Source organism: Maniola hyperantus, chromosome 6 (genome assembly GCF_902806685.2).
Source record: "Maniola hyperantus chromosome 6, iAphHyp1.2, whole genome shotgun sequence".
Lineage (NCBI taxonomy): Eukaryota > Metazoa > Arthropoda > Insecta > Lepidoptera > Nymphalidae > Maniola > Maniola hyperantus.
In genome coordinates, this window is record NC_048541.1 from 3,455,055 (window position 1) to 3,474,569 (window position 19,515).

The following is a 19,515-nucleotide window of genomic DNA, read 5'->3' on the forward strand; positions in this document are numbered from 1 at the left end:
CATTCGCTCTTAAAAGTTACATTCCGTGTTACCAACACTAGATTTTATGATGATAAGCTAAAACAAAAGTTTGCTTTGGGGTAAAGCCTTTAACTTGGCAACAGCAATTTAGTTTTAGCGTTTCGCTTATTCACTTCCTGCCTTCGTGGGCAATCTTAAATAGATTTGACTTTGAAATTAATCTTTTAAGCTAATTTAAGGGCAGGATTAGTTAGTCTTATAATAGTTAGTTAGTTAGTCACCGTTAGTCTTATAATAAACGAAGGTAATTTATTAAAATTTTAATATTTACCTATAGAACTTATATTTTAATTCTATAAACTATACTACCGCGTGTTCGCTCCCATGAAATTTTTAAAAAATGCAGCCTTATTAAAGAATAAAAAAAGGTCTACATTATAAAAGCAACCTTTATGCATAGGTTTCCAAATCCAAGAGCTGGCCTCCACGCCTAACATGCGCCCCACGAGAAAATGCGTAGGGACAAAAATATATTCTCGTGGAGCGCATATTTGGCCAGCTGGGCGTTGATGTGCCAGTCAATAAGTGAGTCAAGATTTTTCTGTTTATATATTTAGCTTATTATAATCGATACTAATGTACCTGTACCTACTTATAAAATATGAAAAAGGGTAATGAATTAGATGGGGTAAAATCTAAGGTAAAGAGAAAAGTATGTACTTATGTATGTATGTTTTTTATTGCACCACAAACCACAAATAATAAAAATAATAAATTAGGCGGAGTAAAATCTAAGGTAAACAAAATCAACCTATATTATTTATTCAACCTATAATGTACAAGCTTTTAAAGAGTTATCCTTAGGAAATAGGAATAGGAAGCTTAGGAAAAGAAGAAATGCTCAGTACCTTATTGCTAAAAATTCTGTTGTAACGATTTTCGAACATTAACATTTATATTTTCAGCTTTATCAATTACCCCACACTCACAAACTCTCGATTTTACAAATTATATGAATTTCTTATCTCTGGTCGTGTATGGCTTTATTGTTACCTAGAAATAAATCATTCGTGCTGGACAAAGTTCCGGTTGACCCAATTATCATAAAATAACCAAAGCAGCCAACGTATAAATTTATATTATTTACATATTTTGCAATGTTGACTCGGATAAACAAACTGGTAGGTATACCTAAGTATTTGTTTACAGGTTCAACTAACTAAGTGCCAAAATCAGCACCCTTGTTATAAATGCGAAAGTGTGTTTGTTTGTTGGTTTGTTGGAAGTGGTCTTCAATGAGCTTATCCTATCGGTTGGTATTCACGTTTCCCCGTAGCATGAACTCTGAAAGTTGACCTCGTCTACAAATTAGAAGTCGTTCAGCGTGCTATAGAGTCATATTGGGTATCTTTTTCAGGGATAAAATTTGGAACGAATATACTTGTAAAAGAACAAAGTGACCAACACAGCTCAAAGGGTTGGCAAGCAGAAGTAGCAGTAGGCAGGTCAAGACTGTTGCAGAAACGAAGGCGGATGGTGTAGGACTTCCAGCCCACTGAACCGATGACCTGCAGAAGGTTTTTTTAAAATTATAGACTAGCGCTTGGCTACAATCAGACCTGGTGGCAAGTGATGATGCAGCCTAAGCCTAGATTGGAGCGCGCTTGCCTAGAAGATGACGGGAAGCGGGTGGATAAGTCTAGATAAGTGGATATATGGCGCCTGCATAGGATGACGTTGTGCGAGAGCCCGGCGTGCGAGTGCGGCTTTGGCGACGAGGATAGGCACCATGTGCTGTGGGAGTGTCCCCTTATGAGGACTTGCGGGTGACGATGTTGGATGGGATCGTACGCGGAGAAGTGGGGCCGGTCTTCTACACGGACCTCGTCTCATCGGCGGAGAACTACAACCGGCTACGGGAATTCGCGAACCATATTTGCATAAGAGGCGAAGCAGCTCGGAGCGTACAGGTGCCAGGCCGGCAGCACGAAGGAGCAGCAGCGGGGGTCACAGCTGTGCCAGTGACGTCTAGCCCCCAAGGGGGGAGAGTGAGCATAAGGGACAAGGAAGAGACAAAATAATTTGTAGGGAGTCAAGAAGGCGCCCCGGGAAAATGCCAAGAGCAAGTACCGAACGGGCCCCTCCCGCGATTCGGCCCATATAACCGAGAGGTTGGTGGGGCAATGGGAGGTGGAGGGTTGTCCCAGTCCATACGACGCAGCTCATGGATTGGATTGTATAGAATTGGTAAAGTAATGTGAACTTGTTACTACACATCACTGCGTTTTATTTTAAAAACAAATATTTGCTTACCGTTTATTACTTCCAGCCAGCATTTCTATTATTTAAACACAAAAATTACAACCAAATTAATTATTCAGACCATGAAAACTCGTCAAAAATTACCACTGAATTAGTTAAGCTAAGAAAAATTTCCCAAACAAAACTCGGCCCATGTAGCATGTAAATAAGTCTTTATGAATTAGGGAAGGCATCTTTCATCTCTTTTCGGTGCGATTAGATATTCATAAGGCGCCAGTGGGTCCGCCCATGTCTGTTTTACCCCACCCCTGGAACGGATTTCGTATTTTCCTTGCATGTAAACAAAAAGTTTTACAACTCAGCCGTAACATGAATCTGTAATGCGTTATTCTATCCCCTTATCCCCCTCGGCACCCCCTATGGTCCGCGGGCTGATGAAAAATGAGGAGGTATCCACCTGTCTACTTCAGAAAACTCCGAAATTAATCTCACGTCCAGTTTTGGTAGGTACCTACTTGTAATGGGGAATGCCGGTACACCTATGGGCTATGCCCGCGTTTTATATTTCATTTCGCTTTTCAAATGTATAGTGGCAATCGGAAAGGGAACGCCCCGCATACCCGCACAGCCTCCGCACTACCCCGGTGCGGGCGAGCGCAGGCGACGTGTGGATGTGCGGGGCGTCCCCCGCCCCATACTCCGATTGCTATCTCAACCTGTGGCCGACTATAGGTATAGATAATGTCTTCGGCTTACCGGCAAGAACCAAGACATACCCCCTCTAGGTAGACTAAAGACAGTGGCGTGTGGAAGTTTCTCCAAGAGACCGATGTCCAGCTGTGGACGTCTGTCATTTAACAATAATAATGATGATGATGACTGCAAGAACTTCAAGTAAGTACAGTTTGCAACAACTATGAATTCGTTAAGACGAGTTTTGATGAGAGTGATGATTTTTTTACCTCATTATCTGCAAAAAAATCATGAGCTTACTAGCTGACGATGTATACCAAGTATCTACTTATAATAATTATTATTATTTATTCCTAATAAGATGTGAACTGTGAACCTACACTACATTTAATATAAGTGTAAAGCTGGAGATTGACTTGTAACGTTAGTCTGTAATGTATCATTCGCGGTATGTAATGCTCCACTCGACTGTCGGTTTTTTTGCGAATTACCTTTGAGTAAATGCAGGTCGCGTCATCGCGAGAGGAAATTGCAAGTGCAAGCCGTAAAAATGGAGCACACTTGAGCTAAGAGCTCGAATGATACATTATAAACACACGTTACAATCAGCCAATGGTGCCGGTACTGTAACAAGATCGCATTAAATGGAATGGTACAAGTCAATCTCCAGCTTAAGAGTAGCGTCATTATCAAAAATTTTCAGATGGGTGGTGGGTTAAAACAAACGCATTTTTTTAAACTTTATTATTTCTTTATAATGTTTATTATAGATGTAATTTATAGATTGTGCACATCGCGCAATCAATCATTATCCATAATACATACAACAAATATTTATACTATTGTTACTTGTATACAATAATAAACTTTTCACATAATAATAACTGGTTATAGTAAACGAGATCTGTCACGTAACCTATTCAGAGAAAAATACTTCGATGAAATATTTTGTTCTCACGTCACAATTTTACACAAAGATGACTGTTAAAAATTCTATCGGACAACATGTAGAGACTCATTTACAAATGCTTTTTACAAAACTTTTTTGCCTGTGTAAACATAATATCTAATACTTTCAAAGCTTCTTGAGCTAGTCTCCTTTGGATGCATTCTCGTACGAATTGGTACCAGTTAAGTTCATACAAAAACGCATCCGAAGTGCGGCTAGCCTTAGAGTGAAGAAGCTAGCGAAGTGCGGTGCGTTTTCGGTGTGTTGCGGCACCGCAGTGCTGTGGATTTTAGTATTGGATTCCAGACGGGCACTGCGTTATCGCTCCGGCAGAAAGTATGGCGTTGCACCGCACCACCCCTCCCTGCCAAGTTCGGAGCACTTGCGGTGCGACGCCGCACGGCGTGGACGGCCGGCCGTCCACGCCGTGCGGCGTACGCTTCGTGTGGTATGGTATAGCGATTTCTATGTAAGATGACGCTCAGGCACCGCTCAGGCACCTACCGCACCATTCACGCATTGTATAGCTTCACTCATTGGAATCTTTGCATAGGATAACATTTTGAGGTGTATTAACACCACCACCAGCAGCTGTGATTGCGCGTTTTACCTTCTATTCTTATATTGTGTAGCAGTGGCTTTCTCATTTATCAAATAGATCATTGGCTTGTAGAGCTATTGCTATATAAGCGACTAGCTTTCTCTCACCTATTGAAAGCTTTGAATACTTGAAAGCTTAATAAGTATAATATTATCTTTACACATGCAAAACTTCAAAAGAAAAGTATAAGTTTTTGAATTTCATAGGATTATTTACAATTTTAGAATTGATATTTAAATAAATAGAATACTTTAGTATTTAATGACAGCATCTGTCTTTAAAAGCACTTCGAAACCTCAATACTACAATTGAGGGTATTTTTTAAATGTGTTAGGACGGGGAACGATTACATGTGCTTCCACTTTTAAAACAAAATATTTTATTTAATAATTTATATCTGTATACTCTTCACTAATTTGTAAACCCATATTTCCTAGACAATCCGAGACATTTTTTTATTTAAAAAAAATAACCCTATTTTAATTCTAAAGGAAAGTTCACGCTTAGAGGAAGGTAATTTACAAATTGTTTTAAATGAAATATTATGACACCGTTTATCTAAACTGTAAAATTTATATTTTCTGCTATATTGATACTATAAAGTTTAACCTATTTTATTACTAATAATATGTTTAATTACATAGACTGTACACAGGTCATCTTACTTAGCAAAAACTAAGAGTTTTTACTAATCAATATAACAAACATAATTTACACCTGATAGTAGATAGATTTCATGAGGTTTATTTTACCAAAAAAAAACATGTTGAAGAATTTAAATGACATACAACCATACAATATATTACTACCGGTATCAAATCTTGTTACTTTAAAAAATAGTTATCAGCAATTAATTATTAAATTATCAAAATATTCTTTAGCAAAAGTCTAGTGCACTAATAAACGCGTATCACTCAATTTAGATTTTTTTTTATTGAATCGGCCATTACGGACGTCCAATATCCATACCAAATGGTTTTTAAAAACTATTTATTTTCTTTTCGGACATGTTTATTATTCTAGCATCCCGTTAGGTGTCTGGAATTGATCGAACAGCGATACTTTCATAAATATTACTTCACGAGATAAAAATGAAATGCGTTTTATCGATACATATGAGCAGGTGGTTCAAATACCATAATCATCTTCCATCATCATTCGTGGCTATGCGTAAAAAATAAAAAATATTGTATACCAATTAATTTTTTTACGGCCGAATACTAAAACGAATATCTTCATACTAAAAAAGTCGTGAAATACAAAATCTGATATGAAAATTAATGTAGCTTCGATTTTATTTTGTTTGTTACAGCAGAAGCAGAATCACAAAAAATAAAGTAGGTGCGAGCTACCTTAGTACTACATTGCATTGTAAAACTTACCTTATTCAGATAATTATTAAGCATAAATCGCTTAAAAGTAACAAGAAATTTACGCCCAATCGTAGTTAAGCTGGTATTATCCCGGACACTTTTTAACGCCCGTAAGCTCATCCACTTAGGCCGCGGATACACCTGTAAGTTTTACTCACGTAAGTAGCTTACATGATTAACTTGCAATAAAATACATTTAACAAATAATTACGTAAGCTACTTACGTACACTATTAAGCTACTTACGTAAACTTACAGGTGTAATTGCGGACTTATAATATCCATTTTTAGGCGTGATTGTGGTAAAGCGTGCGCTTATAGTGAGTTAAAAAAATCTGTTATTATTCATAAAAGTTTATAAAAGCGTCCCGCGCGTCCTGCAGTCCTAGCACCACCAGTGTGACAATGTTTCACGGCCTTTTTATCGAAAAAGCGTTGCAAAAGCCGCAAAGTCGTTTCGCACTGATGTCGCGGGCAGCTAAAATGACCTGTGTTAGTCGTTTTTGTACAAAGTATTTACAACAGTTTTAAATCCAATGATTTTACAAACTAAACTTTACTTACAATTTTACATTCCTTACAGAGTATAGCTAGATAGAATGATTCGTATATCTTTACTCTTTATTATTATTTACAATCCTTGTATTCTCTAAACATTTGTGTTAATTTATAGTATTGTCAGCTGTTTTATCATTCCTGTTTACTTTTTATCTCACGACTTGTTTTTCTTAACATTTTTTTTGACAGTCATTTCACTTTTGTCACAATTCAATAAAGGAAGAGAATGCGAAAAAATAATTCCAGCCTAAATGGTCACTTTAATTTGAATAACTTTGAACATCCTATCTACATTACAAATGTATTTATATGCCATAGGGTAAAAGAAAAACTTTATCCTTGCAATGGTGTATCTAGCAATTAAAATTTAATCAGTGACATTGTTAGCTAGCCATTGTAGTAGCTCAAGCACAACCAGTGCGACAACGCTTTCTCGTGGTATCTGCATCGACAAAGTAGCGTTTCAACTCGTGGAATAGGAGTGGGTAGAGGGCTAGCACCACAGCACTTTACTTTTAGTGAATTCGACGATTTCGTGATTCTTTTTTCAACAAGTGATCGAATGAATTTTCGCAATTATTTTCCCTTTTTATTTTATATTCTTCTATGCACAGTATTTCTTCTTTCACTCTACGGCATACGGCATTTAGATACTCAATTGGTACTAAGAAACCATAGTCTTACATCTAAACTTGATAAAAACCAATACAGTAATAAACCTTAGAATAGATTATATACAATTCTATTAGAAACAAGCACATCTACTTGCTCAGGGATAAGTTAAATTTATATAATACATAACACAACCCACACTATAAAATAGCAAAACTACTTCGGCTGCTTACACTGATATTTGTTTCGAAAATATTATGAAACAAACGATTAAATAATTGTTTTGAATTTGTTCCACATGGTTAGATGTTTAAGGTAAAGACAGATCGGCCCCACGTAAGCAACGCGTGCGATGCAGTGTTCCCATATTCGTACACACACTTAAGCCACGTATGCAACGTATGTTTTGTGCGAGATGTACATTTTCTATAGGATTTTCTTTCAGGATCTAGCACCACAATGCTATCGTACCCTGACACTTTCACATGCCAACCTGGATATCGGCTCTTAGTGAATTCAAGGGGTAGCGTTACATACGATAAGTATCTCTCTAAGCCATAATATAAAACGAGTTATAATACGCACATTCATTGCGTATGTGGGCTCAATATGTCTTTACTTTTAAGGCTTGAAGGCTATGCTGATATCGGTTGTATATGTCGGTTCTGTGTACTTTTTGAATGATTTACGGTTGACTTTGAGTACGTGACCGCGATACGCGTTCGATACGCAGTGTCGTGTGACACTATGCTAAGGCTGAGATCTATAAAGCACACTTTGACTTTGCTCAGACATAAGATTGAGTTAAAACGGGACAGATTTATGTGACAGATACAGCTCTGTCTCGTTTTAATTCTGTCTTAAGTCTAAGCTAAGTCAGAGTGCGCTCTATAGATCTCACCCTAAGTGTCACGCTTCGTAGTCACTCACTTCAAATGCTCTCCCTACAAGCAGTATGCAAGAGTCGCAGGTATGTTGTGTAACCCAAAGTCTACCTTCAGTACATGACATGTAGGTAACTAATTTAGGCTTAGTACTACATCTTTTACGTCTCATATTAGGTTATCAACAAATCGACTATAGGATTATAAATGACTAGCTTATGCTCGCGACTTCGTCCGCGTGGACTACAAAAATTTCAAACCCCTATTTTTCCCCCTTAGGGTTGAATTTACAAAAATCCTTTCTTAGTGGATGCCAACGTCATAATAGCTATCTGCATGCCAAATTTCAGTCCGATCCGTCCAGTAGTTTTAGCTGTGTGTTGATAGATCAGTCAGTCAGTCACCTTTTCCTTTTATATATTTAGAAGATTATCTGAAGCCTACTACGTTCCATTTGGTAAAGAGCTCACGTTTTCTATTAATTAGTTCGTATTGATTTAAACGAAACATTAAATTCTAGAGAGAATTATTAATTTACACAATTATTCTCTCTAGAGGTTCAAAAAGGTATTTATTAAATTAATATGTAAATGCAAATTTCAATTTTAAATAATATCTTGCCAGTGACTTTATTAGTCAAGTTGATTTTTAAAAGGTTTGAACAGACTAGGTACGCTATAGTTTTTGTTTCATGTATGACTTCGAAATTTGTTTGAGTAACCAAAACTGCCATTTTGAAGTACCCAACTATACTTTTAATACTATAAGGTAGGTATGTCATTTAAAAATCATTAAAATTCTAACTGGGTATTTTGTAATATAAAACAATGGTTAAATCTGATCTGCTATAATATCACAAGCATCATTATAAACAGCGAAATAGTTTGGGATACTATTTACATGGATAAACCTGTTTGGAGGTGTCAAGATAAGGCCAGGAACAGACTGGCGACGAGGACGACACGGTGAATGGATGTGGGGGCAAACGCCTGCCCCCCTCTCTGCATCGCGGCCGGATACTCACCTGACAAAGGAAAAATGGAATTTGCTTCTTTGGCAAACATTAAAACTGTTCTCAACAATAGCATTGCCGATTGAACAAAATGTTAACAGGGAGAGAAAAATATACTCGTAAAATCAACTTTGTCATTTTTGCAGTGCAATAGAAAACTTTTTGCTATCGTCTTATATTAATTTATAAATAGCTGTTTGTCCTACTGGCGCAGAGTAGACAAACAAATCTGCTAAAAAGGGGCTAACTTGATTATCGCCAAAAAAACGTGGGAACCAAAAAAAGCATTATAGTTAGATTTTAATAACTAACTCTAAAGCTGAAAATCGGTTCATTAGAACATAAGATACTTCTTCCATAACACTTTAACGAAATAGCAAGGGTAAAATACACCTACTAAAATATAAAACAGTAACAAAAACGTAATATAAAATCTTACAAATGTTATCCTAATGTAAAAGATTATGCAAAAGTAAATATTCAGTATTATAATAACGTAATATAAAAATAATTTTATATCAAATAAACAGACTAAAAGCTTATGAATAACTTATAAGGGGCTCCCAATATTTATTTCAAGCAAAGAATATTTTGATGTTAACTCAGAAAAGGATTTTTGCTTTATGAACGAAAAGTGGAATAATTAGCCCTAGTATAACTTATCAAGTTAAAAAGCCAACTTAATGTCTTAACTTATAGTTAAATTTTGAGCACAAAAAAAAAGGAAATTGGGTTGCACAAATCAGTATTCAGATCTGCATGATTAAGGTTGAATCTAAAATTTTAGTTCAAGGTTAACAAACCCATTTTGGTTTACTGAGCCAAAGTTTAACGCTAATCGTAACGCACTTTAATGCAACTGGACCTTTGTTAATTGTATGACAGAACTGTTATTCTATAAGCCATGTATAAGCAGTGTATATTTTTGTATTAGTAAGACACTTAATTACAGATTTACGGAAACTTAAAAAAAAAGAGACTGGCCCAATTTAAGGCACGTTTCATTGCTTTGATTCATCGCTGTCGTTGTTTTAATGGTTTCGGCATCTACGGATTTCATTCCCTCTTGGGATTTAAAAGTACTTTTCTCCTTTATCTTACGGAGGTCGTTTATCAAGGGAATTGGGAGCCTCTTAATAGATAGTGCTGTCATGGTCTTTGGATATTGTATTTTTTATTAATGTACCATCCGGTAGGATAATGAGTTTCTAGATTTAAATAGGCTTGTAGCTTTAAAACTCATTACCATTTTTTATCAACAACTAAGTACCTAGGTACTGATTTTTTTTAAATCACTTAGTTTCATTATTATCCTAAATCATCTAAGTAGCCCTCGCAGCTTTAATTTTAAGTACGTAATTAATTATCAGCACTACATCATCTTACAAAATCAACAATTTTGACCATCAGTAAGCGTAACATGTTACGTATTCTGAATAAATAACTTGACTTTGACTTTGACTTGGATTATGTTTTAAATACATCTATATCAAATTTTACGAAACCAGCAGGGTTCGAACCTCGCGTCTCTGGGTATTATGCCAGGAAAAGTTATTCGTTACGAAACTCGCAATTTAGCAAAAGTAGATATTTACCTACAGCACGAACTGCTTGCCCTTTCCACCTATCCCTATTGCATATCCCTTTTAACGCTGCTTGAGCACAGCTTATAAAAAGGTTACCTGATCTTGCATAATATAATATGTGTAATATTGCAATATTACTTCATGCAACAAAAAAAAAACACAACCTATTTCATTTGAACCAGAATGATACTATTCTATTTATAAATAGCGTATCATAAGAATGATCTGCAGAAGCAGAGATGAAGAATCCATGATAGATCCGTTTAGGAGAATATAACATCGGTAAGTACCACAGGGTGTTATAGTAATTCAAGAAGAAGAAGCAGATTGATAAAACTTACGACAGCTTTTTTAAACTGTAGTCAAGTGGAAGAGCATCAGAACAAGAATAATTGTGAATTGTCTTTGATTGCATTAGGGTCGCTTTGAGTAGATATGAGTTTATAATTACTTTACTAAGTGTAGCATTGCTACCTCTCTCTCTCTCTCATACGCGCGAGCTCGCTCAGATTACCCTTCCCTTTCACACTCGCGAGAACAGCCGATCAGCCAATCGGGGCGAGCGGTCGCGTATGAGAGAGAGAGGTAGCAATGCTACATAAGTTTAGACAAGTATGAAACTCACCATTAAGCACGTGTACCACGATGCTCTTGGACTGAGCGTTGCTCGGGTTACACTGGTACGTCCCTGAGTCAGATGGTCTTGCTTGCTGAATGAGGAGGAAGGATGTGGTAGTCTCCCCCTTTTCTGTCACCACTGACACGCCACCCCTTGGCGAGTCGTAACTTATTATCTGGTATTTAATAAACACGTTAGTAAGGTCATTCGAACTTATTACGGGGAGTGGAGGCAAAAAAAGGGAAAATCTTGGACAAAATCGATTTAGTAAATTCTTATATTTTTTTTCAATTATTTTCAGCGACCTGCTTTTAAATGTAAATAGTTATTCAAAATTCATTGTATATTTATCTGAATTTATAAAAAATATTTTTATATTTGTTCAGCCTGGGGCAAATTTTGTCCATCTCGTTTACACTAATTTTAAAATTATGTAAAACTAGATCCCCGCAATTTTATCCACATGCATTTAGGCTTTTGAAAATCCCATGGAAATTCTTTAATTTTCTGGGATGAAAAGTACTCTCCAGGTAAAGCTCCAAATTAAATGATATCCATGAAAAAAATGTCGATCGAGATCGAGCAATCGAGTCGAAAGTAACGTGATTGAAGGACAAATCAACAAAAACTCTTTCGCATTTTTCTAATATTAGTACAGTTTGCGGCAGAAAGTATTGTACGGCCTTTAGAATGTCATTTCGGCTTTGTAGAGCGTTGTCTCTCTCAATCATTTCTATGTGACGTTTTGTCGATTTCAACGACGAGACAATGCTCTACAAATCTACTATTTCCTTCTAAAGGTCGATGTTCATTATCGAGCGTCAATTTCCAGTTACGTTGTTTATTGTTAAGGCGAGGCTTCCACGACACAGGACTACTACTGTGTGTGTACCATTAGAAAATGTTTAAATTTAACAAAACTGTTTTGTTAAATAAATATATTTTCATTTTTTTTCTGCCACGTATTGTATGATGGTTATACTAACCGCATCATTATGATTCCAAAATATGTACGCCGGTGGTTCAGGCGAGTACAACACTACGCAGGTTAGGTTGATGGTACTGCCCCGGTCGATGTACAGATCTGGACCTCCTATTATTTCTGTCGTTGGTTCTGCAACAAAAAGAATTCTATAAATAAAGCATGAAGTAGTTTCCACGCTACATAATACCTGTATTGATTAACAACCGAAATAATGAAATATTTATACGATGCGATACCACGAAATTATAAGAAAGTGCACTCAGCAATCGACATTAAGGGTCAGCGCAAACTTGATTGTTTGCGCTGACCTTTTGGTCTACTGTTGCGCGTTGAAATATATCAGTTGTCATATCAGTTTTTGATTTATCGTGCAAAATGTCGAAAAAATATGACTGTAGTAGGCACGGAAGCCTTGGTGCGCGTGTCTGAATCGCACTTGGCCAGTTTTTTTATAAACAACTACTTCTTTTTCTTCTTCCTCACCTTATCCAACGCTATGTGGGGTCGGCACAACATGTCTTCTTCTTCCACTCACTTCTATCATTCGTCAACGTACTATCCACTCCTTTTCCACGCGTATCCTCTTTCACGCAATCCATCCTTTTCTTTGGTCGTCCTCTCCTCTGTTTTCTTTCCACATGCATACTTAACATTCTTCTAGTGACATGGCTTTCTTCCCTCCGCATTATATGTCCATACCATGCCAGCTCTCATCTTTTCTACCACTGGCGCTACTTTCAAACTCCCCCTTATATATTCATTCCTCATCCTTGTCACTCCACACATCCATCTCAAGATTCGCATTTCAGTTGCATGTACTCGCCTTTCATCCATCCCTTTTACCGCCCAACATTCTGAACCATACAATGAGACAGACACAACATTATAAACAACTGCTATGTAGCTGTAATAAATTCATAGTGTCTGCGAGAGACACGTAATAACAAAAAATGTAAAAGCTGTCTCTGTATTCTGAAAGAAATTAATTTTGTCGCGAAGACGTTTTTTACAATTCTCCCGGGTTGTCGCCCCAGAGTTTTATTGCTTGATAATAAACGGGGCGATAAACATCGTTAATGTCGGCCATGTTTTTACATCGAGATATTAATTTATAAGATTGAACTGAGATGGTGGCATTTTCAGGGTTCCGTACTCACTGGACGCTGACGCCTACCCACTCCGCAGAAGAAGACAGGGGAGAAGAAGGAGACATTATGCTCACCTTCTCTTGCCCTAGGTATTTGCTGTACACCTGTGACGGTTCAATGTCAAGACGTCTCAGTTGCATCCGATATCCGGGATCCTGCGACGCCTTATAGTTGACGCGAACGGTACTGCTGGGTTTTTTAGTATGTATGCTGAAGGCGGTTAAAAAAAATTGCCAGTGAGTCCCACATACCCTTGGGCGGGATGCGTAACTGCATTTTACCAGCGAAAAAAAAGGGTTCCGTACTCGAGTGATGCCAACGTTGTTGAAAAAGTAGCTCTCCGGGTCTTTAACTATATCCATGCAAAAAATCACTACGATCTGCTGGTCCGTTGCGAAGTGATTGACGGACAAACCAATAAACCAACAAGCAAACACACTTTCGCATTTATAATATGGGTCACTGATAGTATTACTTCCTGTAAGTATGAATACAAAATTCGTTGTATCTTTTCTATGCATAGAAGACACAAATACGACGCTGATCCTCCCTCCTAAAATGTTTTGAAGAGAAGAACTAATTAAAAAAATTCGTGTCACTTTAGCATGCAAAATACCGTCACAAAAGTTGAAGAGGGGCTTATGTTTCGTGCGTGCCATTAATATGCCGCACATAATTAACGAACTTGTTCAAACGTAAACATTTTAGTATCCGCTAACTTGTGGGGGCTCGTCACTCGCTCTACTTGGGCGAAACTTTTTAACGAAATTCAACTTTGAATGTTGGTTTATGATACTTCAATGTTCTTGTGTGTAAAGTACTTCGTGAAACAGTTAATTATGTTATAAAGTCGAAAATCGAAAAATTAGATTGTTATTTCATTTCTTTTTCTAATTTTTTTTGGTAATTTTATTAACTTCCGCACTAACTTTATAAGAATGCAAACAAGCCTGAGTTTCAAGGTTGGATTTGGATCAGTTTGAAAATTGCCGAAATGAAGTTAATGAAAGATAAGCATAAAGTAATGTGGATTTAGAAACTTTTAGCGATTCTAAAACGATTTCCAAACGAAAGGGAAACAAAGAAAGATTTTATTGACTTATTACCCTTTCTACCCTTAGAAGAAAGAACTACTTTTAACAATGAGAAAGCAACTCTTTTACATGCCCTTGTGTAAGTTCTTGACTTTTAAGTTGTTTTTTACTTTTTGATTTCTGCTGTCTCCATGACTTCTGAGCATGGATATAGAAAGTAATAGTTCTCATTACATCAAAATTAGTTTTAAAAATTTCTTTGCTTCTGAGTTAGTTTATTTGCCTAAGTAGATAGATGTCAAATCAAAATACTTGTCCGTCTACATTAAGGGTGATATCTATAGAGCGCACTTTGAATTTGCTTAGACTTACCTAAGGTTAAAACAAGACAGAGCTATATCTCTCACATAAATCTGTCTCGTTTTAACTCAATCTTAAGTCTGAGTAAAGTCAAAGTGCGCTACATAAAAATAAAATAAAAAAATTAAAACAAAATCACTCCATAGATTTCAGCCTAAATGATAGTTTTACTTATGGAGAATTCTCGGGCAGACAGGTTTCTCCGAGATGTTTTCCTTCACCGTCAAAGCAAGTGATATTTACTTAAAACGCAAGTAACTCCGAAAAGTCAGATGATAGAACCCCCGACCTCCGTTTAGGAGGCGGAGATCCTAACCACTACGCTATCAAAGTTTCATAAAGCAGCTAACAAGAATAAAACAAAATAATTTTAAGTAAGTTTCCGATTAGATTAGCTGTGATAGCCTTGTGGTTAGGACGTCCGCCTTCTAATCGGAGGTCGGGGGTTCGATCCCGGGCACGCACCTCTAACTTTTCGGAGTTATGTGCATTTTAATTAATTAAATATCACTTGCTTTAACGGTGAAGAAAAACATCGTGAGGAAACCTGCATGCCTGAGAGTTCTCCATAATGCTCTCAAAGGTTTGTGAAGTCTGCCAATCTGCACTTGGCCAGCGTGGTAGACTATGGCCAAAACCCTTCTCATTCCGAGAGGAGACCCGTGCTTTTTAGTGAGCCGGCGATGGGTTGATCATGATGATGATGATGAAGTTTGCGATCCCGTAGCTATACAATACGGTGACCTTTATCCCTTATTATAAATTCTTTGAGTAAGTTAATATACTAGTTATATAAAACAGCTTTTATTATTATAAAGGGTTGTGTTGCCTCTGGCAGTACAAAAACCTTCGGCAAAACTCATTTTGTTTACTTGTATGGATTTGCCTTTGTTATACCATGGTTTTTAATTTGATCAAGGCCTTATTTAACTTATATTTCTTCAGGTGATGAGAGTACCTACTGTACCAAGATAGATAGATCTGGTATACTATGCCTATACATTTTTTTATCAAATACGAGTTAGCCCTAGAATGCAATCTCACGTGGTGGTAAGTGATGATGAAGTCTAAGATGGAAGTAGGCTAACCTGGAAAGGGGTATGATAGCTTTTATTAAACCCATGCCCCTTTGGTTTCTACATGGCATCATACCGGAAAGCTAAATCGCTTGGCGGCACAGCTTTGCCGGTAGGGTGGTAACTAGCCACGGCCGAAGCCTCCCACCAGACCAGACCAGATCAGACACTTATGGCATACTACTGGTAATATTATTCTGTCCGAGTAATGTCAGCAAATCGTCCAGTACATTTATCATTGTATCAACGGATTAACTGACTGACGGATATATAAACGTAGAGTTAAAGCCACTGGGTGTAGAAATTTACTCTCTATTCTTGAGAAAAGATTTTCGAAATTTCAACTGAGCTAAGCCAGGGCATGTCAGCTAGCCATCATTGATGTTTTTATGTATTAGACGATTTTACCGTACTAATACCTATTTTAAATGCGAAAGTGTGTTTGTCTGTCTGTCTGCTAGCCCACGGCTCAGAAGTTTAACCGATTTTGATGAAATTTGGTACAGAGTTAGCTTACATCCCGGATATAGGCTACATTTTATCCCGGAAAATCAAAGAGTTCCCACGGGATTTTTAAAACTAAATCCACGCAGACAAAGTCGCGGGCATCATCTAGTAATCAATATTTATGAAAAGAAAACTGACTCACTCACAGACTGCCTTATTAAAGCCCAGTCCAAATCCATGGACCTAGAAAACTACAAGGTGGATTTTTGAAACTCCCGCCGCGCCGTATAGGGAATAAAGAGGAGTTTATAAAACCGTGGGCGGTCAATAATATCATAATAACATGATAATTATATCTAATACCTATAATAAAAAATAATTATTAACATTCATAAACATAATATTATCTAAAGTTAGCTACACGAAAACATGAAACTATGTGTGATTAATTTTAAATCACGTCAGTGTTTACATAATTAATTACTGAATCCCCTGATTATTATCTGTTAGCAACGTAGATACCTACTGTACGTATCACATTTTCTAAATGCGAAACAATCGATTACGGAAAACAAATCTAAATCAGCCTGTACTTTCCCACGTCTGGCCAAAGGCCTCCCTCCGATCCTTCCACCATTTCCTATTACGTGCCTCTTCAGGTCACGTAGCTGTAAAGTTATCTAATTCATCACGTCAATGTCGCCTCGGCCGACCACGCTGGCTTTGATGATTCTCTGGCGTCCAGAAAGAAGCAGATTTTGCCCATAACTCATCTGGCATACGGCACACATGACCTGCCCAGTCCTATTTGAGTGAAGCGGCTGCAAGGTCAGCGTCAGCTACTCGCGTTTTGCAACGTATAGCAGAATTCCTTACGCGATCTGCTAGTTTTATACCAAGTATGCTGCGTTCCATGGCTCTTTGGAAAACAAAAGAAAAGTGAATAAGCACCTTCTGGGCACGCGCTCTACCTTAGGCTGCATCATCCTGCTTGATTTGATTGCAATCAAGCGCAAGCTTATAATGTTGTGGTTAAAAAAAAACTCCTAATAGAATGTGAAGAAAGTTATCTACTAGGGTCTGTGGTATTGACTTATCATAAGTGGCACATGCTGTCCCATCAGTACCCATATTATAAACTAGCTGATGCCCGCGACTTTTATATTTATATTTTTAAATATCTCGTGGGAACTCTTTGGTTTCGTTTGGTTATATCCGTGCAAAAAATCACGTCGATCCGTTGCTCCGTTGCGACGTGATTGAATGACAAACCAACAAACCAATAAACCAACAAACCAACACACTTTCGCATTTATAATAAGGGTACTGATGGGCAAACGTTTGATCACAATCATACCTAATGGAAAATGATAATATGGCCTTAGATGGGACGCGTTTACCCAGAAGACACCGATTCACTCTTGTTTTAAAGATACCCGGATTGTAATTGGTAGGAAACAGATCGCGAAAGAGTATTCCAAACCTTAGCCATTCGTATGAGGAATGATGACGCAAACCGTTTCGTGTAGATGGAAGGTCGACGACATAAGGATGGAAACTCGCCCGACGCACGTCTTGCGGTTCGATGGTAAAATAATGAAGGGGGACAAAATCGAAAAATTCGTGAGCACTCACCAACGACGTTTAAATGTATAAAATGGCTCATATGTGGAGTCGTTGATATCTGGCACTCGTAGATACCAGAATCTCTGTGCTGAGGATATTTTATCTGAAACAAATAAAATAAAGATCAGAAAATAAAACAAGACTAGGTACCTACTAGATAAGCAGTGATAGCCTAGTGGTGGTAGTATGGCCAAAACCCGTCTCACTCTGAGAGGAGACCCGCGCTCTGTAGTGAGCCGGTGATGGGTTGATCATGATGATGATGATGAGGTACCTACTACAGTGATCGCAAAACAAGTAGAAGTTGCAACATGACGGTTTGCGCAGGTCATACCTTAGGCCTAGCGCAGGACTAATAAGGACTAATAATTATTATTAACACACAAGCCCGACTGAAATCTGTTTTTTTACAAAGCGCAGTGGTTCACACCCACCACATTGTCGTACCAATTTGTTATTATGCACACACACACACTTAGACACATACAAAAAGCTCTGCTAAGCTTACTACCTTCTCGTAGTCTTCACGTGAAAAGAAAAAAAGCTCAAGCTTATAATTTATTTCTTTTCATTTAGAACAATAATATCTAACTCAATTTTCCAGTCTGCTGAATAAACATCGAGCTGGATTCTTACCGTTTTTAATATCGTTTGGTTATTATTTTTAACAAGTCGTTCGCCTTAATAACATACTCATAAAGCTAAGCACACAATACGTTTTTATTCAAAACTCTTTTATTAACCTCATTATTTTGCAGACATTTTTAGGTCAAAGCCTTGCGGGTAAGTTAAAAAAAGCCTCGTCCCAGATACTAGCTTTATCTACCAACCTGTACTTGATAGCCAATTAACTTGATAATACACGATAACTAACGTGTCAAATGCAGCAATTAGCCGCTACCAAAAATTTACGAATAAAGGTCTATTTGCATGGCAGGCGATTAAAATTACGTTGAAGTTATCGTTTAACTTTGAATTCAGTAAAAGATAAAGAGGCTTTACACCCGTCCATTAAACCGATTTTGATGAAATTTGGTGCGGTACGTTTTCATCAAAATCGGGGCAACGAGTTCTCATGCGATTTTAATTATAAGTATAGCTTGTTACGGCTATGCAGATTTAGGCAATTATTAGGTAATATTAAGGTAATTACCTAAATCTACGCGAACGAAGTTGCAGGCTAGTATATCCATAATTAATATCAAACGTAAAGTTTTAATCCAAAGTTAAAAAGACCTTGCAACCCATTTTGCATTTACTGACGGTTAAAGAATAACGTTAACCCTAACGTGCATTAACTTTAACCACCTGTCATGCAACTTGATCTAATTCTAAATTTTACTTTCCGTTATTCTAACTTATGTAGTTGGATAAAAAATATCGCAATATGCAATTACTTATACCTACCTACATGGGATAATATTGTGAATTATTGTATTAGTTGAGTAACTGCCGATTTTCTTGCTGATTCTTCTCGGTAGGAAGAACATTTCGAACATGGTGGTAACTGGTAGATTCACATGATTCAATAGCACTTGTAAAATTTTATATTATTAAAAAGTAGGTATTTCTATTTTGCTTCCTACGTATATAAAACTAAAATTATTTTTATGCTAAAATAGGTTTATTATTATTTATACATAGCAAAACACGTAGTGTGCGCTCGGCCTTACCGAAATAAAGACTTAAAGGTAAAGTGGTTATAAAAGCTTTATAGACTGTATTCTTTG

At 37.1% G+C, this 19,515-nt stretch overlaps 1 protein-coding gene across 4 annotated transcripts in view; it reads right to left on the reverse strand.

Annotated features, from left to right (window-relative positions):
* Positions 1–19,515, reverse strand: part of LOC117982930 (neurotrimin-like) — a 563,100-nt gene that overhangs the window by 431,392 nt on the left and 112,193 nt on the right. Inside the window, exons 5-8 of one of the 4 annotated variants that reach the window (XR_011236864.1) lie at positions 17,795–17,888; positions 12,096–12,223; positions 11,116–11,284; positions 8,297–8,943 (exon numbers count right to left, since the gene is read on the reverse strand). Coding sequence is in view for 3 of the 4 variants with exons in the window: in XM_069499314.1 (XP_069355415.1) it covers positions 8,816–8,943; positions 11,116–11,284; positions 12,096–12,223; positions 17,795–17,888 (519 nt within the window). In the remaining variant the exon portion in view is untranslated. Of the gene's footprint in view, positions 1–3,645; positions 8,944–11,115; positions 11,285–12,095; positions 12,224–17,794; positions 17,889–19,515 lie in introns of those variants that run through there. The other 3 variants (XM_034969369.2, XM_069499315.1, XM_069499314.1) reach the window with 3 other exon arrangements.